Source organism: Lissotriton vulgaris, chromosome 7, assembly GCF_964263255.1.
Source record: "Lissotriton vulgaris chromosome 7, aLisVul1.2, whole genome shotgun sequence".
Lineage (NCBI taxonomy): Eukaryota > Metazoa > Chordata > Amphibia > Caudata > Salamandridae > Lissotriton > Lissotriton vulgaris.
Genome location: NC_141695.1, coordinates 56,786,445 through 56,804,990, shown reverse-complemented (window position 1 = coordinate 56,804,990; position 18,546 = coordinate 56,786,445). Strand labels below are relative to the sequence as shown.

The window sequence follows — 18,546 nt, the reverse complement described above, 5'->3', positions numbered from 1 at the left end:
TTTCCCCTTCCTTCAAGTCCTACGTTGTTGTTTACTTGGATCCGGTCTTGTGGCGTGTGGGGAAGTTAACCACACCTACTCCTATACTGCATCCAGAGAGGGATCTTTGGTGAGAGGGGCTTTTTGCCAAGGGGTATCTATTATTCAGGCCTATAAACCCAGTCAAACTCTAAGATCATCACTTCACGGTGACTTTTCTGTCCCCAGATTTAGACTGGTAAAAATGGGAGGCCGTTCTTTCTCCCACTTAGGTCCTAAATTCTGAATACTCTCCCTGTGTCCCTAAAGACAGAAACCAATCTTTTTCATTTCCGTAAGGTACTTAAAACTTGGCTCTTCCAACAGTAATATGTAGCCCTATTAAGTCAGTAAAATCAGCTTGTCAGTCTTTCTTCTTCAGTCTGTCCCTGAGCGCTGGGAAACCCACTGCGGGTAGCTGAACACTTTAGAAGTTTAAATAAATAAATAAAATACAAATTACTGTACTTGGCCATAGAATTATCACTTGTTGGGTTATATACCCCTTGATTTGTCCCTATTGAGCTGTTCTCTTTTTTGACCCCTGCTACAGGTGCATGCTTTAGCCCGACGGGATCAGCCTCTCCGAAAGTCCAAAGGCTCCCTTGTTTTTTCTTCCCCCCTCCCTCTTCCAGCGTTCTGGTAGTTGGTGTCCTGTTATGTTATGTTATGTTATGTTATGTTATACCGGGGTTTTATATAGCGTGCGGCTACTCAAAAGAGTGTCCCGACGCTTTGAATTGCACACTAATCTCGTCCTGTGTATTACATCAGTGCACTCTGATAAGGCGAGGGTAGGGGATAGGGATCAGCATCGCCTCTGCAGTATTGGGCTCTGTTGGATGGTCAAAGTGACATACATGCTCCTGAATGCTGATCCACCTATATGAAATGGAGAGAGAAAAATACAAGATTTTAAACATCTGCCAATGCCTCAGTTTTCAGTGAATATTATATAGTGACTACAGTGCAAGTGATTTAAAAACATTGTTAAAATCAGACCAGAATCAACGTGATAAGAGGTTTACATACGTCATTAATATCCTCATGCGGTCCAAAGTAAGAAAAGAAAAACGAAAAGAAAGGAATAAAATATAGGTAAATTCCACAGTATGAACAAACATACAAGTTGAGAACATAGAGTGCATACAAAAACCCCAACTTTGTGCTTCCCAACAGGCATGTAAAAAGTTCCTATAAACATTCTCTAAGGTGCCAAGCCAATTCTTCCTCTGATTTAAACCCCCAGGAATTTTAGTGTTCAATTCATGATATACCTTGACTCTAACTGACGTAGTCTGCGGATTCTATTTCCGCCTATGTCAATTACAAAAAATCGCAATAAGTTGCCATTACTCTTATGGAGTTCTTCGAAATGTCTGGCAACCAGTGAGAGTTTGTCTTGAATTGAATTGAATTGAATTTGAAAACAGATCAAAAAAGGCAATGCACAACTACAAGTATGCCCGCACAAAGAGACAGGTTTTCAGGGCATTTCTAAATAACTGAAGGGTGGGACGGGACCTTAGTTCCAATGGGAGGGCGTTCCGCCACTTAGGTGCCAGATTGGAAAAGGCTTTACCACCCCATCTGGTTCTCCGAATACGAGGGACTGATAGAAGGAGTCTGTTAGAGGAACGTAGGTTCCTAGAAGGGCTGTAACGGGACAGAATGGATCCAATTCCAGTAGGGCTAGTTTTTGCTAAGGCCCTGTAAATCATGGATCACTCTCATATGCTCCAGGATGCGCTTTTGTGCTGGAAACATGGTACTGCCCATGTATTTCTTAGCACATGTGCCTACCAGGATGTAAATACAGTGATCTGAGAGTGATTTAAGATGTTTATCAATCTGCCTCTCTGTATTAGTGACCGAATAATGCACCTCCTTCACATTTGTGATGTATTTACATGCTTTGCATGACATGCAGGTAAAGAAACCCTGGATATTACTTTCTAGACTCTTGGTCCTCACTACCTCATTGCTACATAATCTATCTATCTTGAGTACTTTCTAATGTCTGTTAAGACACATTTGTACCTGCCAGGAGCGTGAGTTGAAAGTAGAATTGAATCTAATAACCCTGTCCTCTTCAGTTTGTTCTTGCTCCACGGGCACTAACAGCTCAGTCTGCATGAAATTGGCCGCTTTCACCTGTGCTTGTTTAATGATATTAGAGTCATAGCCATGATCCAAAAATCTGATAGTCATACATTCACATTCAGCATTAAAATCTGATTCTGTGCTACAATTCCTCCGGGCCCGGAGAAATTCCCCATAGGATATGCTGCGGATCAGAGTACTCGGATGACCACTTTCCGCATGCAGAAGAGTGGTCCCCGCAGTTGTCTTGCGATACAATTTGGAAACCAGCTTACTTTCTACTACCTCTACATACAGATCCAAAAATGCAATCTTCTGATCACTTATTGTACCCTCAAATGTAAGATTACTTTCATTGGTGTTTAATTCGGACTTAAATTCAGTGGCCTCTTTCCTTGTACCTTTCCATATGATAAATAGGTCATCAATATACCACAGCCATAACTTATCATGGCTGCAGTATTTGTCATGCCCTCTGGACACCTGCTGCTCCCAACTACTCATGAATAGATTAGCGTAACTGGGAGCGAAACAGGTGCCCATGGCAGTGCCCTGTATCTGCCTGTAAAAGACCTGATCAAAGATGAAATAATTGTTCTCTAAACAGAACTGAATCATTTGTAAAACCATTTCAGTATGATTTTAAAATGAAATGGAGCGAGAACCTAGAAAATGCCTGCATGTATGTTTAATTGATGTGTACAGGCTGCAGACATCTAAGGGCATCAGAAGAAAATCTTCCTTCCATCGTACATCCTGGATATTTCTTAAAAAGTCTCTACTGTCTTGAATATACTATGGTAAGGCATCCACATAAGGGTGCAAAAAATAATACATGTACTTTGATGTGTTTTCTAGGAGAGACCCCATCAAAGAAATTATGGTTCTTCCCGGAGGTGATGTGGCATTTTTGAGCAATTTAGGTAAAAGATAGAGAATTGCTACCTTTGGGTTACGATTTAGCAAAAAGGAGAACTCATCGCCCTCCAAAATACCCTGCGACTGCCAACATCAACATCTTATAAAAGGTGGTATTACATTTATCCATGTCCTCCCTCATTACTCATTCATAGAAATCCCCACAGTTTAGCTGACGTAGCCCTTCTTTTATATAATCATTAGCATTCAGTATGACTATGTTCCCACCTTTGTCCGACTGGTGGAGAACAATATCTTGATCTGCTTGTAAAGATTTAACCGCCAGTCTCTGTTCTTTAGTCAAATTATCATGAAACCATTTTTTCTTTTTTGCAACCATTTTCAAATCATTGATAACTAATGTTGCAAATGTATCAATACTACAAGATGGCAAACCAGGATTAAACGTAGATTTAGGTTTGAAAATGTTGGGGCAATTCAAATCAACCTTCTAGCCCAAACTTTGTGCAGTGATTGGAACTAGGTTTAGATTGTCCCAATCGTGCTTTTTAAGTGCAAGCAAAGTATTGATCTCATTAATAGTTTAAGGCACAACCGTCTGAGTTTCCATTACTTGTGAGGTGCTTTTAACTTTCAATTTGTGCCACTTGTGTAATCGTAGCTTACAAATAAAATAAAATAAATCAATTATTTCCTGGGGAAAAGAAAAGGTGGATGTGGGGCAAAAGGAAATACCAAACGGTAAAACATCAAGTTCAACATTATTAAGATTGCATGAAGATAGATTTACCACATTTTTGCAGTTCGTCATTTTCCACACTTCTTTTGGCCCCTTGTTTCTACTCCCACCGGGCCCATCATTGCTTTTACACCAACCGCCCCTCCTGAATTGTTTTTGGATGGTGTTGTTTCTTCCATAACACTTCCTCTTCCTCTGCCTCGTCCTGTGTAATCTCTTCCTCTTCCTTGACCTCTGTCGATCTGCCAGTTCGTTTGATTTGATGTTTGATTCATTAATCTGAATTCATCCCAAAAATTTGTCGGTTTATTTGTTATCTTCACTGTGGTGAATGTGCCATCCTCCAAAATATCACTTTCTCTAACATCTCTCCTAGCTCCACCAGTAGCTTGTATGGTATCTATACTGCCTTGAATTCCTTTTCGTCTGACATTATCATATTTGCGGCTGAAGGTAAACACCCTCCCTGCTTGGTAATCAATTTTATCCTGCAAAAATGTCCTTTCCTTTTTTCACATTAATTTCCTCCTCATGCTTGTCAATCTTCTTGCAGATTTCCTCCACCTTAAGAAAAGCTGTTTGCTCCTTCCAGGCAAATTTAATTAATATAGATAACATCCAATTAGAGCAGTCCATGAGATTTTCCGCCCACTCATTCAATAGTTTAGGGTCCGGATCCTCATATGAAGGAGCGATGAGGATTCTGAGCTCCTGTGGGACTCTTTTTTTCCTGGTATTTCTCTAGAGTAATTGCCTCCTACCACTTTGAGATTTCTTTTATATATATTTATTTATTTCACTGAGAAAAAACAAAGGTTAAAGTGAAGTTATAATTAGGTGGGAATGCTTCTTAAAACACATGTTTAAATAAAAAACGGTGAAATTCATCAGTTATAGTTATCTGAGCTCACTATCATTTTTGCCTCACCATACTCTGTTTATGAACTCACATATTACATCACTTTTGACATGTTAAATGACATTGTTGATCACATCACTGATGACATCTCAAATAATATCATCCATTCTACAGTTATGACATTACTAATGACCTCATCCACCATACGGCTGTTACATTTATTGCATAAACTACTTCAACGTTTGAAATATATAAATGAGTAAGACATGGCACAGAGGGCCCCATTTCGATGTTAGGCGGAAAGCCACCTGACAGCGAGGTGGAGGCTTTTTGCCCGATACTGATGGTTTTTATCTATTACAATACCATCAGTTAGACGGCAACCCGCGTTGGAAGGACTCATAATCCCATAATGGTGAAGCCAGCCTCGGCCCTACGAGTGCACTGTTCCTCCCTTGCCCTCCGCTATGGGGTGTGGGGAGCTCCTATGATCCACCACAGAGTGCAGGAATGTTTGAAAAGATCCATTTTACAATTGTTGCTTGTTCTGTGGGCCTTTCCTGCCGGCCACACAAACTGCGATTGTTCCGACTGCCCATAGGGCACTCAAATCCAAATTCTGCATGCGTAACCGCCATCCTATTGTTAGGCGGTTCCATTCCGCAACTGTGTAGTTCAGAGGCAAGTCCGACCGACATCGTAATAAGGCCCAGAGTCATGTAAGCATAAATGATAGTGTTCTCATCGTCTTAAAGGCTTACCTTTACCTGTACAATGGAGCACGTAATTAATTATTGTATCTGTCACAGATCTGTCTCTCTTGTGGTATGTGTGCTGAATCAGTGCTCCAAATGTAATTCAGTTATGTCGGATCTACAGAGAGAGATATGTTGACAAGGAGAGATAGAGGCAGAAGGTACACAATTTCACAAGCAGGCAATTCATGTACAGGCTAGCAGTACAGATCAGGATGAGATCCATGAGTAAAGCATGAAGGACACACAGCTATTTCCTGCATCTCTGTGTTCTTACTGCTCATCTATGAAACATAGAAGAGAGGCACCACATTCAGGCAAGCACCTGGTAGGGTCTTCAGCACCATAAGATATCATAATCTGTCTCTGCTTCTAGGTACAACAATTGATGAGGCCATCCATTCCAGTGTAGCACAGAAACATGGATGGGATATGGAAGGCACAAGTATGTGCAATGAAGAGCACAGTGAACAGCGCTATCGAGACCGTGGAAAGCAGCATATTATTCCTTTTTTGGTAGGATGAGCATATGGGAACTTCAATGAACTTCAATCCTGTAAGATTGGAGGCGCATCCACCAATGCTACGACTGTGAATCAAGAAAATAAGACCGTGGCAGATTGAATATACAGATGTAAGTAACTTTGCATTTGTTGAATTGGTGAAACTGTCTTCTTTTTTGGGCATGTCAACATATGATTTATTTTATATCATAAAAGGGTGGAACAAACCACCAGCGTACATAAGACATTAAAACAATCGATCAAGTTAAACTTACATAAAATAAAAAAAAGAACACCTGAGGATTCATTTGTGTAAAGGAGAGCAAACTTCTAGATAAATCGATTAAAACTGTACCCAGGCTGGCTTGCTTCTCCAGTAAATGATAAAGTGCAAGTGCCTACAGAATATGAACAACAAGATTTAAAATAAATAAGCAAAGTGAGTCTGTGTTGTCAAGTTCAATTCAGCACTTGTTGTTGTCTAGGCTTTGCGCCTCTATATTACAAAGTTGTATTGCCTTACAGGACACTTAAAACTGACGAGCTCCCAAGACGTTTTATAACAGACGCTCGGCGGGTCCTTATTTGTTCTCTCCTCAGTGTTTCCCAAAGGAGGGTTTTCTGAGTGTCTTGTAGCACAGGACAACTACATAGAAGATGTAGTAGTGATTCATCTCCATGTCTGCAGAGATGGAATTCCTTTGTCGTCCACGTCCGTTTCCAATTTGGAGAAATGTCTTTCTAGGGTAATGACCCCAGACTCAGTAGGGTCAAGTTCTGCTTATTTTGGTTTAGGAAATGTTCTGGCAAATATGGTTGGGGTTTCAACGTTTTGTAAGATGACATTACAGCCCATGCATGAGTTTTGGAGGCAGGGCGGCTTTATCTATTAACAATGCATGTTGCTTGATTGCTTTGTTTGCTGCATTTTTTAACCCAGAGTAGGTTGTTATTTTGAGCCAAGCATTGACTAGCTTTAGTGCAGAAAGTGATTATTTTAAGACTAGGAATACAAATTTGCTTAGCATGGATTGTTTTTCAACCTCTTGCCCGCAAGAATGAGCTAAGGTGTTGTCTTCTGCTGCCCTCATCCTCCAATAGTATTTACCTAGGGCTCCTTGTCCTGCAGGTATCTGTTTTTTAGTCCGTATACTAGTCTTCTTTGTGCATGCAAAATATGACGTGGAATGGAGAACAGTTTCTTAAAGAAGCTAGATTGAGCTGTATTTAAAACTGTTGAGTCCTTGGCGTTTATCATTTCCGTTCCATACAAAATGGATGGCCGAATTTTTACCACTATGACCTTTAGAAGATGGTTTGTTGAACAACTGCTAAGTTTTTTCTGCAAGATTTTGAACGTGAATAGCAGTTGTTTGACTTTTATTAGCCCAAAGTCCAAATGTAGGTTCAAATTGGGGTGGAGGTCTGGATATTTGTACTTGTCCACTTGGGACAAGCATTTATTATTTAGTGTCCAGATGAATTTAGGGCATTTTTTGTGGGAGCTAGAAAAGCACATAACCTTCTATTTTTGATGGTTGATTACTAATTGAACTGAGGTGGTATATGCTGCTAGTTGGAAAATTGGCTGTTGCATACTTCGAGGCATTTGAGATAGTAGGACAATATCGTCCAAATATTGGAGACTTACCATTGTGTTTTTACACAATTTTGGAGGGTCGCCTTGTGATAAGCTAAGATTTTTCTATATGTTGGCTGTATAGATGTTGATTAAACAGGGAGCCAACACACACCCCTGTTTTAGGCCGTTGCTATTTGCAATTATGTTTGTTAGGCTTCACCTGTTTCCATTTTTTGTTTGAACCCATGTTTTTGAGTAAAGATATATGATTGCCTCTAGTAGTTTGGTGGGGGCCCCTATGCTTGAATTTTTGCCCATTGCTTATTGCTCGGTACTTTATCGAAGGCTGTTTTAAGGTCTAGAAAGCACGCATAAAGGCTGTTTGATTTTGTGATGGCTTGATTGGCTAGAAGGGTGACTGTGGATATGTTCGTTAAAGTGCCCATCCCTGCCGGAAATCCTGTATTTCAAATGATATATGTATAGCTGACCCAATCCCCCAGGTCGCTCAGCAAGTTAGGTGTGTAGATTTTTGCCTCAACATCAATGAGTGTTATCAGTCTGTAGTTGGATGGATCGGAGCGTGCCCCTGATTTGCATATTGTTTGTAGAATACTTCCTCACCAGGAGTCGGGAATGGTTCTGGGCTTTAGGATGTGTTTGAATAGGGGGGTGAGAAGGTCAGACCAAAAGAATGGATCTTGTCTGAATATTGCGCTTGGCAGGCAATTTGTCTCTTTTGCTCCATCTGATGTCAATTTCTTTATGGTGTTCAGTACTTGCTTGTGTGAAATCTGTGAGTGGTTTTCCGATGGTTCCAACCATTTTAACTCCCAGGCATCTTGGTGAGAATTATCCTCTTTTTGATTTTTCCTGATGGTGGAATGGATTTTTAGATTGTAGCGTGCCAAATATGGTCTCTATTTCCTTGGTGGCTATTGGCTTTTGAGCTGTGTGGCTTCTTGTCTTACTGTCGTTCATCCCCATCATTTTTGCAGGTTTAATGGTGCTTAGGTCACCTAAGAATGAGATTGACTTTCTGTAGAATCAATATGGGCTCTCCATGTGAGTTCCGTAAGTGTTGGTTTTTTCCATTTGATAAAAAAATTGATGTTTTCCCAGAGAAGTTTGGAATCTCTTTGCTTCCTGGCATGGACAAGTGTCATTCAAAATTATTTATATGCTTGATTTGCCACCTTGATTTATATTTGTAGGTCTTTTTCTATTCTAGCTATTAACACGAGGGTCTGCTGTGACAGTTCTGGGCCCTTGGTTCGCAGTAATCTTAATTGCTTGTTCAAATGCTTTTTTCTGGTCCTCAGATTGTTTGTGTACCAAGCTGCCCCACTTGGTCTGTGGGCTTTGTGATTGTTAGCTTGGTTGGAGAATGTTGTGTTTAAAAAGTTGATAAACAACTCCCAGTCCTCTATGCGAAGTGGTTCTGCTTCTGGTGACACCAATGATATAAAACATATTCCAATGATGGTGTCCATGTTGCTTTTGTTCCAAATAAGGAATTTTAAATTGTAGGATTGGATTGATAATGGCACAGCCTTGGCTTGGCCATACCTTCTTAGAGTTGAGGTCAGTGTAAAAGTTTGAGGATGTTGGTCACTTTCTGCTCCTTTATTTGGCAGTCAGCAATAAGAGGTTGAGGGTCTGGTTCCATCAAGGTGCAATTGATGGTTGTGCCTATTTGGTTTTAAGTTTGGTGCAGTGCATCCAAGGAGAGTCAAGGTCGATGGCAGCAACTTTCCAAGGAATGTCCATCGAGATGAAGGTCGAAAGGCCACCTTTTACCCTTCCATACTTTGCATCTTTTATGGCTGGGTTGAGCTATTCTTTGTGACCTGATGTTGGTGATTTTTTGGTCTGCCACGTTTCTTGTAATAGAAGTATGTCATACTGTAGAATGAAGTCTACAAAGTCAGCAACTTCGCGTTTTGCACTTAGGCCATTCACATTCCATGAACAGATCTTGCAGCCCAGGATTGATTTGGAGTCCTTTAAGTGGTTTTATTCATGCATATCCATAGTTTGTTGTTAAGGTGGTTATCTGCGGGTTGTCCACAGGTTTGGCAGATTCAGGGTGTGGGAATGTGATGGTAATTTTCATTGTTGTTTGCCCATAGCCGTTTGTTGTTCTGAGCTGGTCCGGGCCTTTTGCACCTTTTAGGACACCCACTGTCCAGTTGTGTTGTTGTAGGGGGATTGGGTAGCAGGGGTACACTGCCATTTTTAGGTCAATGTCCCGTTTTGATAAGGACTCCTTATGCCACCAGATTTGTTTGCCGAGGGAGTGATCTGTCCAGGTTGCTGTTTTAATTTCTTTACCAGTTTGATTGAGATTGGATTTAAACTCTATGCTTTTTGCTGGCTTTAATGCGACTCAGAGCTGGGAGAACCTTAAATAATTGTAATAATGCACTTCTATTTAAGATGTTGTGTGCTCCCCTCGAGGCTTAGTGTGGGACGAGCTCTATCTTTTTGTGGCCTTTTCAGGGAAGATCAATATGTTGTTCTTTGGATATTTTGCTTTGGGTCTCTGTTATAGCCTCAATGGACTCTAAACCGTTCAGAGTTTCATGGCGTGTTTGGTCTCCTCACCTCTCAAATAGTATGCTCTTGTCTTGGTTTTTTTGTTGTTACACCTCTCTTCCAGGACAGCTGGCCTGTTGCTAGCAGCCTCCTGTTGGCTGAGTGTGCTGGATTTGGTCATTTTAGCCCAGGGTGTTTGTGCAATGATGATTTTCTGGCTGACCTAGGTGGTTGGTTTGTTTAGTTCTCGGTCTTCCAAGGGAATTAATATGTTGTATAATTTCTTTATTAGGGATTTTGCGCTTTTTTGCTGTTTGGGGCTGCTTAAGGTGGCAGCCTCTTTCGTAGATGAAATTGGGAGGTCCGGGGTGCGGTCTGCATTCGTGATGTTTTGTTCTTTGTTATCCTTATCTGTTTTCATGTCACACTGTGTTAACAGTGTGATTGCGTTTGGACCCTGTCAGTTTGATTTACTTTTCCTTGCTTTCCTAAAGCATTTTCTTTCCCTCTCCATCAGGGAAGTTGTCTATTGTTTTTGTTCGGGGCTTACTTCTACTGTCGAATGCAAACTGTGATAGGTGGACAACGCATCTGGAGTGCCTACTTGGCAGCAATCACTCGGGGCATCAAGTGTGGATGCGCTTGCCTGCATTGGAGCATTGTGGGTCTCCTTTTCTCTGTGACTTTAACCCCTTGGGGTCTGGAGGTTCACCCGTTCTTCTCCTCTGAATGCATCTTGTTCAGGGGCTTTTGTCACTTTGGTCTTTAATAGGGGATCACTGACTGCCCCCAACAGTTCTGATATTAGGGTTGGTACCACTGCTCTTGCATCAATTATTTGGGGGCACTGACACATATGATATGTAGTGTCCCTGTTTTGCTGGACCTTTGTGATCATCGTGTTAAGAGAATGCAGCTTTTGTTCAATCCCCTGAATGTGAGTGACTAAGATGTTTAGGAGCTCGACTTGGGTGTCTAGCTGGTCAGCATGATATATCATTGCATTTTCTGTGCTTTCAATGGTGTTTAACAAGTGGGGCCATGTAGCGGATAGTGTAGAGCCGATTGATGCTTCCAACTGGGGGCACTCTAATTAATCTGGTTGGTCCAATTGGTCCAATTAAATATTCATTCTACTAAGTTGTTTGTATTTCTGTAGAGTCATGAATGTAGTCATGAGGGCTGGTGTGGACTCTTTAAATTCAGATTGTGACTGCCCGCTTAGTTTATATTGAAGTGGTTCCTTACCAGATTGTTGTGCCATTTCATATGGAACTGGTGATAGAGCAAGAGTATAGTGTTCTTTAATGCAGGCTTTGGCAAAGCCCAGCTGTTCTGGGGATAATAGGGCTGCTGAGGAAGTGGGAGGGTGAGTTTGTCCAATTGGGCTTAGGATGTTGTATTGCAGATGCGTTGAACTGTACTCTGTTTTTTGTGTTTATAATTCAGGTTGCTATTGGTCTGGGAGGGTATTTGGCTGATTAGTAGGTCCCAACCTGGGTCAGGCTGGGTGTGGACTAGAGCCTCGACGACCTGATGGTGGTGCCTTTGGGAAATGGCCGGTCAATCTAGGGCTTTGGATATTGATGGATCCTGGTTTGTTATTTGTGAGCTTGAGGCTTCTCTAATAAGGGACAAAAGAATGTTTTTTTACAGTGCCCTGAATTTCCTTATTGTTATTGTTGCAACTGCCATGTGAGAGGTCCTTGCTGTATTCTCTTTGGGAATCAGTGATGTTGTTGCTTAGTTTAGCTTCCTTGTCGTCCATGTGATCCTTTTTTCCTATTGGTGGAGGATCTGCAATGTACTTTTAGAAAGTCTGTAATCAGTGCCTGCTTACTGGCTTTGAGACCTGAGTTGTGCGTGACGGGTGCTGACGGCTCTCCTTCCTTGTCTCCTTCTAGGTCTATATATGAGTTGGTCTCAGTGATGGGGACCCGCATGCCTGTGCTATCAATTGCAATTGTACCAGTTGTGGTGATTATGGTGGTTGTAGACCTGGACGGCTCTGCTCTGGTTTTCCCTGACATCATGCTAGGTATATATAGGCCAACCCTGATAGATTGTGAGTGCTTGCTGGTGCCCTGCTGGGACCCCCGGGGATCCCACTGGGAGATCCAAAAGTCCTGAGAGCCCAGGTTCATGGCCGCTGAGACCCTGTACAAGGGTTGGCCTGAACTGGACTGTCCCGAGCTGGCCCGAGCTGCTGTTTCGGGCCAGGGTGAGAAAAATGTGTGGTTAGGCAATGGCGAGCTTCTTGGGCTTTTCTTTTCTTTTTTCCGTTTTCTTGACATATTCTTTATTCATTCTTTGCTTTGCTTGCTTTCCCTGTTGCCAGCAGTGTAGGCAGGTGTGGGCAGTACCAGTATAAATGTCTTCAATCTATCTATTACTCACGGATGCTCAACTTGACGTGACCTCACCACTTAGAAGTCATATATAAGAGAAACTCTGTTCCTCTCCCAATGAAAGTGATAATGTCAAGAAGCATACATATCTATACAATATAATTGTCAAGTACAAGCAACATCTTCAAATCCATACAATTACAAAAAGCTATAGAGAAGGGAGTCTTCAAAGTTCTTGTATTCAGTTTTTTCTTTTAGTCTTAATAGGTGCAAGAATGCATACATCAGCCCAGCCAATGTGTTTCATCCAACACAGACTTCCTTAGAGCTGTAAACACAATTAATTCAGTGGCTTTTAGTTTCTAATATGTAACACAAAATTGAAGTAACCTCTTATCAAGAGAAAAAACAAGATAGATATGATAAAAAGCAAAAGGAAATTATCTCATCTTGTATTTACAAGACTGTGTTATTCAAGAGATCTATTTTCATTTGTGACCCCCTGACTATATATAATCTTACATCAGTAGTAACATATTCCTCAAGTCAATCAATCATATAATTTGTAAAGCGCACTTCTCCCTCGTGAGGGTCTCAAGGTGCTGGGGTGGGGAATGCTGCTAATGCTCGAAAAGCCAGGTCTCGAGGAGTTTTCTGAAGGTCAGCAGGTCTTGGGTCTGCCGTAGGTGGATGGGGAGGGTGTTCCAGGTGGGGTGGGAGAATGATCTGCCGCTGGAGGTCACTCTTCAGAAGTGGTGGACTGTGGCCAGGGCAAGGTCGGTGGAGCAGAGCTAGCGGGTGGGGGTGTAGAAGCTGAGTCAGCTGTTGAGGTACATTGGTCCGGTGTTGTGGCGTGCCTTGTGTGTGTGGGTGAGGAGCTTGAAGGGTATGCACTTGTTGAGTGGGAGCCTGTGCAGGTCTCTCAGGTGGGGTATGATGTGGCTGCGGCAAGGGATGTCGAGGATCAGGCATTCAGAGGCGTTCTGGATGCATTGGATCCGTCTCAGGAGTTTGACCTAAGCTCCCGCGTAGAGTCCAACATGCTGCTGACGAGGGCCTGGGTGACTGTTCTTCTTGTTTCAGTGGGGATCCACTTGTAAATCCTGCGGAGCATGCGGATGGTGTTGAAGCAGGAAGAGACGGTGTAGACCTGTTTAGTCATGGAGAAGGTGGAGTCGAGGATGTCGCAAATGTTGTATAAAATATATTCACTGTGTATTGAGTTTCTAAATTAATAAAAATCAGGTAAACATGGCATTTAATTGTTCTCCCAATACCTTTCTAAACCTTTGTGACCCTTACAAGAAGCAGATTGATATCCAATAGCAACCTGCATCCCAAAGGTGGGTAGTAAATAGTATAGAAAATAGGAATCATAGTCTATTAAGATATACAGTGGTGGCAACTAATATCCAAAATCTCCTTTGAGCCAAAAACCTGTGGTGGCTATCATACGCCCTCAGCAAGCTATACTAAAATACTAAAATTATGCTTGTAGACAAATCAATCGTCTAAACGTGTGACAAGCACTCACTTGGTTCTATCTTGCTATTTCAATGAAGTGTTCCTCCTTCCAAATCGTTGCCAAAATACATACTGGGAGTTCCCCATAGCGTCCCATGAACTAAATGGATAATTGCCTTATATGTCACATCTAGAAGTGAAGAACATTAATATGATATCAAGCCAATTACCTACACATATGCGCTCCCACAATTAATTTTACAGCAAATTTCGTAAGTTAGCGGCGAGAGTCAAGACTATCATAAGTCAAGTCAAGTCAGTTCATTTGTATCACTCACATATCAGATCCAAAGAGTCTCATGGCACTTGCAGACGGCTCTGGCAAAAACGGAAAGGCTTAGTTTTCCAAAAGCCAGGTCTTCAACTTCTTACGGAAGCAGCTGTGTTCAGCGATAGCGCGGAGATTGATGGGCATTTTATTCCACAGTGCAGGGGCAAGGAAGTAGAAGGAACGACCACCATTTCTGGAGGTTTGTATTCTAAGGGGAGCGAGCAAAAACGCTAGATCTGAGTTCTCTTCGGGAAACATGCCACGTAAGTTTTTGAGATCAATATTTTGGACCCTTTCTGTACATATGTTTATGGACTAGGCATATCGTTTTAAAACGGATTCGTTTTTTTACTGGGAGCCACCTACCTGCCTACCTACCTGACTTCTTGCATTTCTGAACAGCGGGTCTCACGCTGATACGCTTGTTGACATACAGGTCGCCATTCCCGACGGCGAGGCGAGCCACTAGGCACGCCCACATCTGGTGGCCACGCCCCCTCACCAGACCTATAAATAGTGCGCGCTGACCACTAGCGCGACACTGATAGAGACTCCTGAGGCGGAAAGCCGGGAGCGCGTTAGGCATTTTTAAAACTGTGTGATAACTGTGTTTGCTTTTAAAACCTACCTGACTTCTTGCATTTCTGAACAGCGGGTCTCACGCTGCTACGCTTGTTGACATACAGGTCGCCATTCCCGACGGCGAGGCGAGCCACTAGACACGCCCACATCTGGTGGCCACGCCCCCTCACCAGACCTATAAATAGTGCGCGCTGACCACTAGCGCGACACTGATAGAGACTCCTGAGGCGGAAAGCCGGGAGCGCGTTAGGCATTTTTAAAACTGTGTGGTAACTGTCTTTGCTTTTAAAACCTACCTGACTTCTTGCATTTCTGAACAGCGGGTCTCACGCTGCTACGCTTGTTGACATACAGGTCGCCATTCCCGACGGCGAGGCGAGCCACTAGACATGCCCACATCTGGTGGCCACGCCCCCTCCAACGCCCCGACCACCTAATATAAAATATGTGCCTTGGCAGGAAGCGCAGCGGACGAGCGCAGCGGGCGCGACGATTGCGCGCCGAAGGCGCGCTTAAGGCAAGCTCGTCTGGTCTCGTCCGCGACCGTCCGGGGCAAGGGGCATGTCACTCTGCTCGTCTTACCACCTATTCCCCTGTCCAATTACGCTGCCTCCGGGGCCCATGGCCACTATCTGCCTCCACTTGCTCTCGTATTTCGTCTCTTGGCCTATCTCCGCCTCTCCTCTCCCACAACCTGCCCCCCCTCTTCCCTCTAGAAGTAGCGCTTCTACTGCTGCCTCTAGATCCCTCACGGCATTCTATTTGAACACTCGGTCTGCAGTAGCCCACGCCCATGAACTTTCGGTACTGCTGGATCTTCACTCTCCTGATCTTCTTTTTTTAACGGAAACTTGGTTCTGCGATGACTCCCTCCCTGCCTTACTGGCTACCTTACCACCTCCATATTATGCAATCCGTGCAGACCGGCTAAATGGCAGAGCCGGAGGCGGGGTGGCGGTCATCGCCCGACCGACCTTCCCTTTCAACCACTGTCCCTGCCAGATATCGCTACTACGGAGTATTTAGCTATCCGTACCACCTCCATCACGCCCCCTCTTACCTGTATACTCATCTATTGTCCCCCTAAATCCCCTTTATTGATTCTCCCGGACTTTCTGGAAGTTTTGGCCACTACTACAGTCAACAACTCTTCCATTTTGCTTTTGTGTGATTTTAATTTTTGGCCTTCTGACCCAGCCGAATGTCCATCTTCTAAGGAGTTCTCAGATACCCTTTACTCTCTCAATTTCATTTCTCATATTCACTCTCCCACTCATATCAAGGGTCATACTCTTGACCAGATCTGGTCCTTAAATTGTCCTGTAGAGTCCCTCTCAATCTCGCCCTGCACTTGGTCTGACCATCACCTGATTTCCTTTGCTCTTCCTATTCACCCCCCGGTCAAGCCCCCACTTCCCAAAAACATCTGGGTTCGTGCATGGGGCCGAGTGGACCCAGATAGTCTATCCTCCATACTCACCACCTCCATTCCCCCCCTGCAAGACCTGTCTACCAGCTCTCAGGTCACGGCCATTGATCAATGGCTCTCTGCAGGCTGCGACTCCATTGCTCCCCTGAAACGGGTCTCAACCAAACGAGAGAAGGACGCCAATCAGTGGTTTAATCAAGATCTTAAAGCCACTAAACTGGCGGTACGTCGTGCGGAGCGGGCCTGGAGGAAAAACTACTGCCCCTCTTTACGCCTGGAGTTTATCAACATCCTGACTCTATATAAAAAAAACATCCTGGAGGCTAAAACCATCTATTTCTCCTCCAAAATCCTCGCAGCCGAAAACAAATCTAAGGAAATCTTCTCGATCGTTCACAATCTGGCTTTTTTGGACAGAACCTCCCTCAAACCCACCCCTTCCCAGGAACTTTGTCACTCCCTAAATAACTTTTTTGTTCAAAAAATCGCTACTATTAAAGCTAACATCCCCCTTCCTTCCCCTACTTTTGTGGACCCTCAGTGTCCTCCCCCCAAGGATCATCTTACTGCCTTCCCACCTTTAACTAAGGAATCTCTGACTGCCATAATTCCATTTGTCAAATCTGGTTCCCCGCTAGATCCCTGCCCGGCCCATATTCTCCGTCACATTTTTTCTAGCTGTCCAGATCCCCCCCTTCACCTTCTCAACAGTTCTCCATCCCAGGGCGTGGTACCCAACTCACTCAAATCCGCTGTCATCGTCCCCATTTTGAAAAAAACGGCCGCCGATCCCTCTGTCCCAGTTAATTTTCGCCCTATCTCTCTTTTACCGTTCCTGGCGAAAGTACTTGAGCGCCATGTCACCTATGCCTTGAGCTCTTTCGTGGAGAAGAACGGGGCTCTTGCCCCCCGCCAGGCCAGGTTCCGCCCCGCACACTCTACGGAGTCCGTAGTGCTTTCGGTCCTTGATAACCTCAGGGAGGGAATGGATACCAGCCAACCTCAGGCCTTGGTCCTCCTCGATCTCTCAGCTGCTTTTGACACGGTTGATCATTCCGTCTTACTCTCCCGTGTCAAGGCGGCGGGGATCGGGGGCACCGCGTTGGTTTGGTTATCATCCTTCCTGAGGGACCGCACCCAGGCAGTTCGCCTGGGTGATTTCACTGCGGACTTCCGCGATGTTCAGTGCGGGGTCCCCCAAGGTTCCTCCCTTTCCCCCCTCCTATTTAACCTTTACATCTCCCATCTTATCTTTTCACTGCAACAAATGGAGGTCGCCGTATTCAATTATGCGGACGACCTCCAGCTCGTTTTCAGTCTTTCCTCTTCCCCCGATTCTGCCCTTAATTTTCAAACCATCATGATCCACATCCGAGACTGGATGAACCACAACCATCTTAAACTCAACCCAGACAAGACTGAGCTGGTGTTGACTGGTGGTTCATCCAGCCCCTGGTCCCCCATCTTCTGGCCCCCTTCCCTTGGTTCCCCACCTGTTCCCTCAACCTCAGTTAAAACTCTAGGCATCAAGCTCAACTCCCAACTCACCCTTCACTCCCAGGTCAGCTCTGTGGTTTCTTTTTCTTTTCTGGCACTGCGTACCATACGCAAGGTGTCCCGTTTCTTCTCATGTGATGCCCTAAAACTAATCACCCTCGCCATGGTCGTATCCCGCCTGGATTATGGCAACGCCCTATATGCAGGTATTCCTGCATATAGTCTTCGGCGTTTGCAGCAGATTCAAAACCAGGCGGCGCGCCTGGTGTTCAAACTCCCAAAATCCCACCATACCACTCCCCTCCTGAAGTCCTTACATTGGCTTCCTGTCTGTGCCCGTGTCCAGTTTAAGCTTGCTTCCATCACCTTTCAAGCACAACTGGGCACGGCACCGGCTTTCATCTCATCGGAGATTATCCCTTATGTTCCCTCGAGGGAACTGAGGTCATCTACCCAATACCTTCTCACTGTTCCGCGGTTCCGAAGACAGAAATGGGGAGGCTCGAAATTCGCAACCCTCCCTCCAATTTTCTGGAATTCGTTGCCTTTAGAGCTCAGAGCTTCAACTTCGTACCTGCTGTTCCGGAAACAGCTCAAGGCACATCTTTTTGCCAAATTCTTTAATTAATACATCTTTTTCTCATTTATGGGTTCCAATTCAGCCCCTGGTTTTTTTCTGCCCAGCTCTCTGTCAGTTTAGCGCCATGAAACCGCTGGTGTACGTGCGCTGTACAAATAATTTTAAATAGAAATAGAAAAATAGCCAATGAAGGCTCTTCAAACATGGGGCGGATGGAGACCTTCGTGGTAGATTTAAAACCAACCGGGCTGCGGTGTTCTGAAGAACCAGTAGTCTATTTAGGTGATGTCCATTTATGGCTAGTAAGAGCGCATTCCCATAGTCCATTCTATTAATGAT

At 43.9% G+C, this 18,546-nt stretch overlaps 2 protein-coding genes across 2 annotated transcripts in view; one reads left to right on the top strand and one right to left on the bottom strand.

Moving 5' to 3' along the window:
• Positions 1 to 2,031: 2,031 nt before the first annotated feature.
• Positions 2,032 to 2,751, bottom strand: LOC147700712 (uncharacterized). Its single transcript, XM_086929191.1, has one exon. The coding sequence runs from the start codon at positions 2,749 to 2,751 to the stop codon at positions 2,032 to 2,034; it is 720 nt and encodes a 239-aa protein (XP_086785317.1).
• A 42-nt stretch (positions 2,752 to 2,793) lies between these two features.
• The window catches only part of LOC147700711 (olfactory receptor 5G29-like), a 28,045-nt gene continuing 12,292 nt past the window's right edge, over positions 2,794 to 18,546 (top strand). Inside the window, exons 1-2 of the mRNA XM_086929190.1 lie at positions 2,794 to 2,803; positions 5,730 to 5,869. Of these exons, the coding sequence (XP_086785316.1) occupies positions 2,794 to 2,803; positions 5,730 to 5,869 (150 nt within the window). The remainder of the gene's footprint in view (positions 2,804 to 5,729; positions 5,870 to 18,546) is intronic.

Coding starts and splice junctions, on each gene's coding strand:
- LOC147700712 (XM_086929191.1), bottom strand. CDS start 2,751: ATGGTTTTACAAATGATTCAGTTCTGTTTAGAGAACAATTATTTCATC.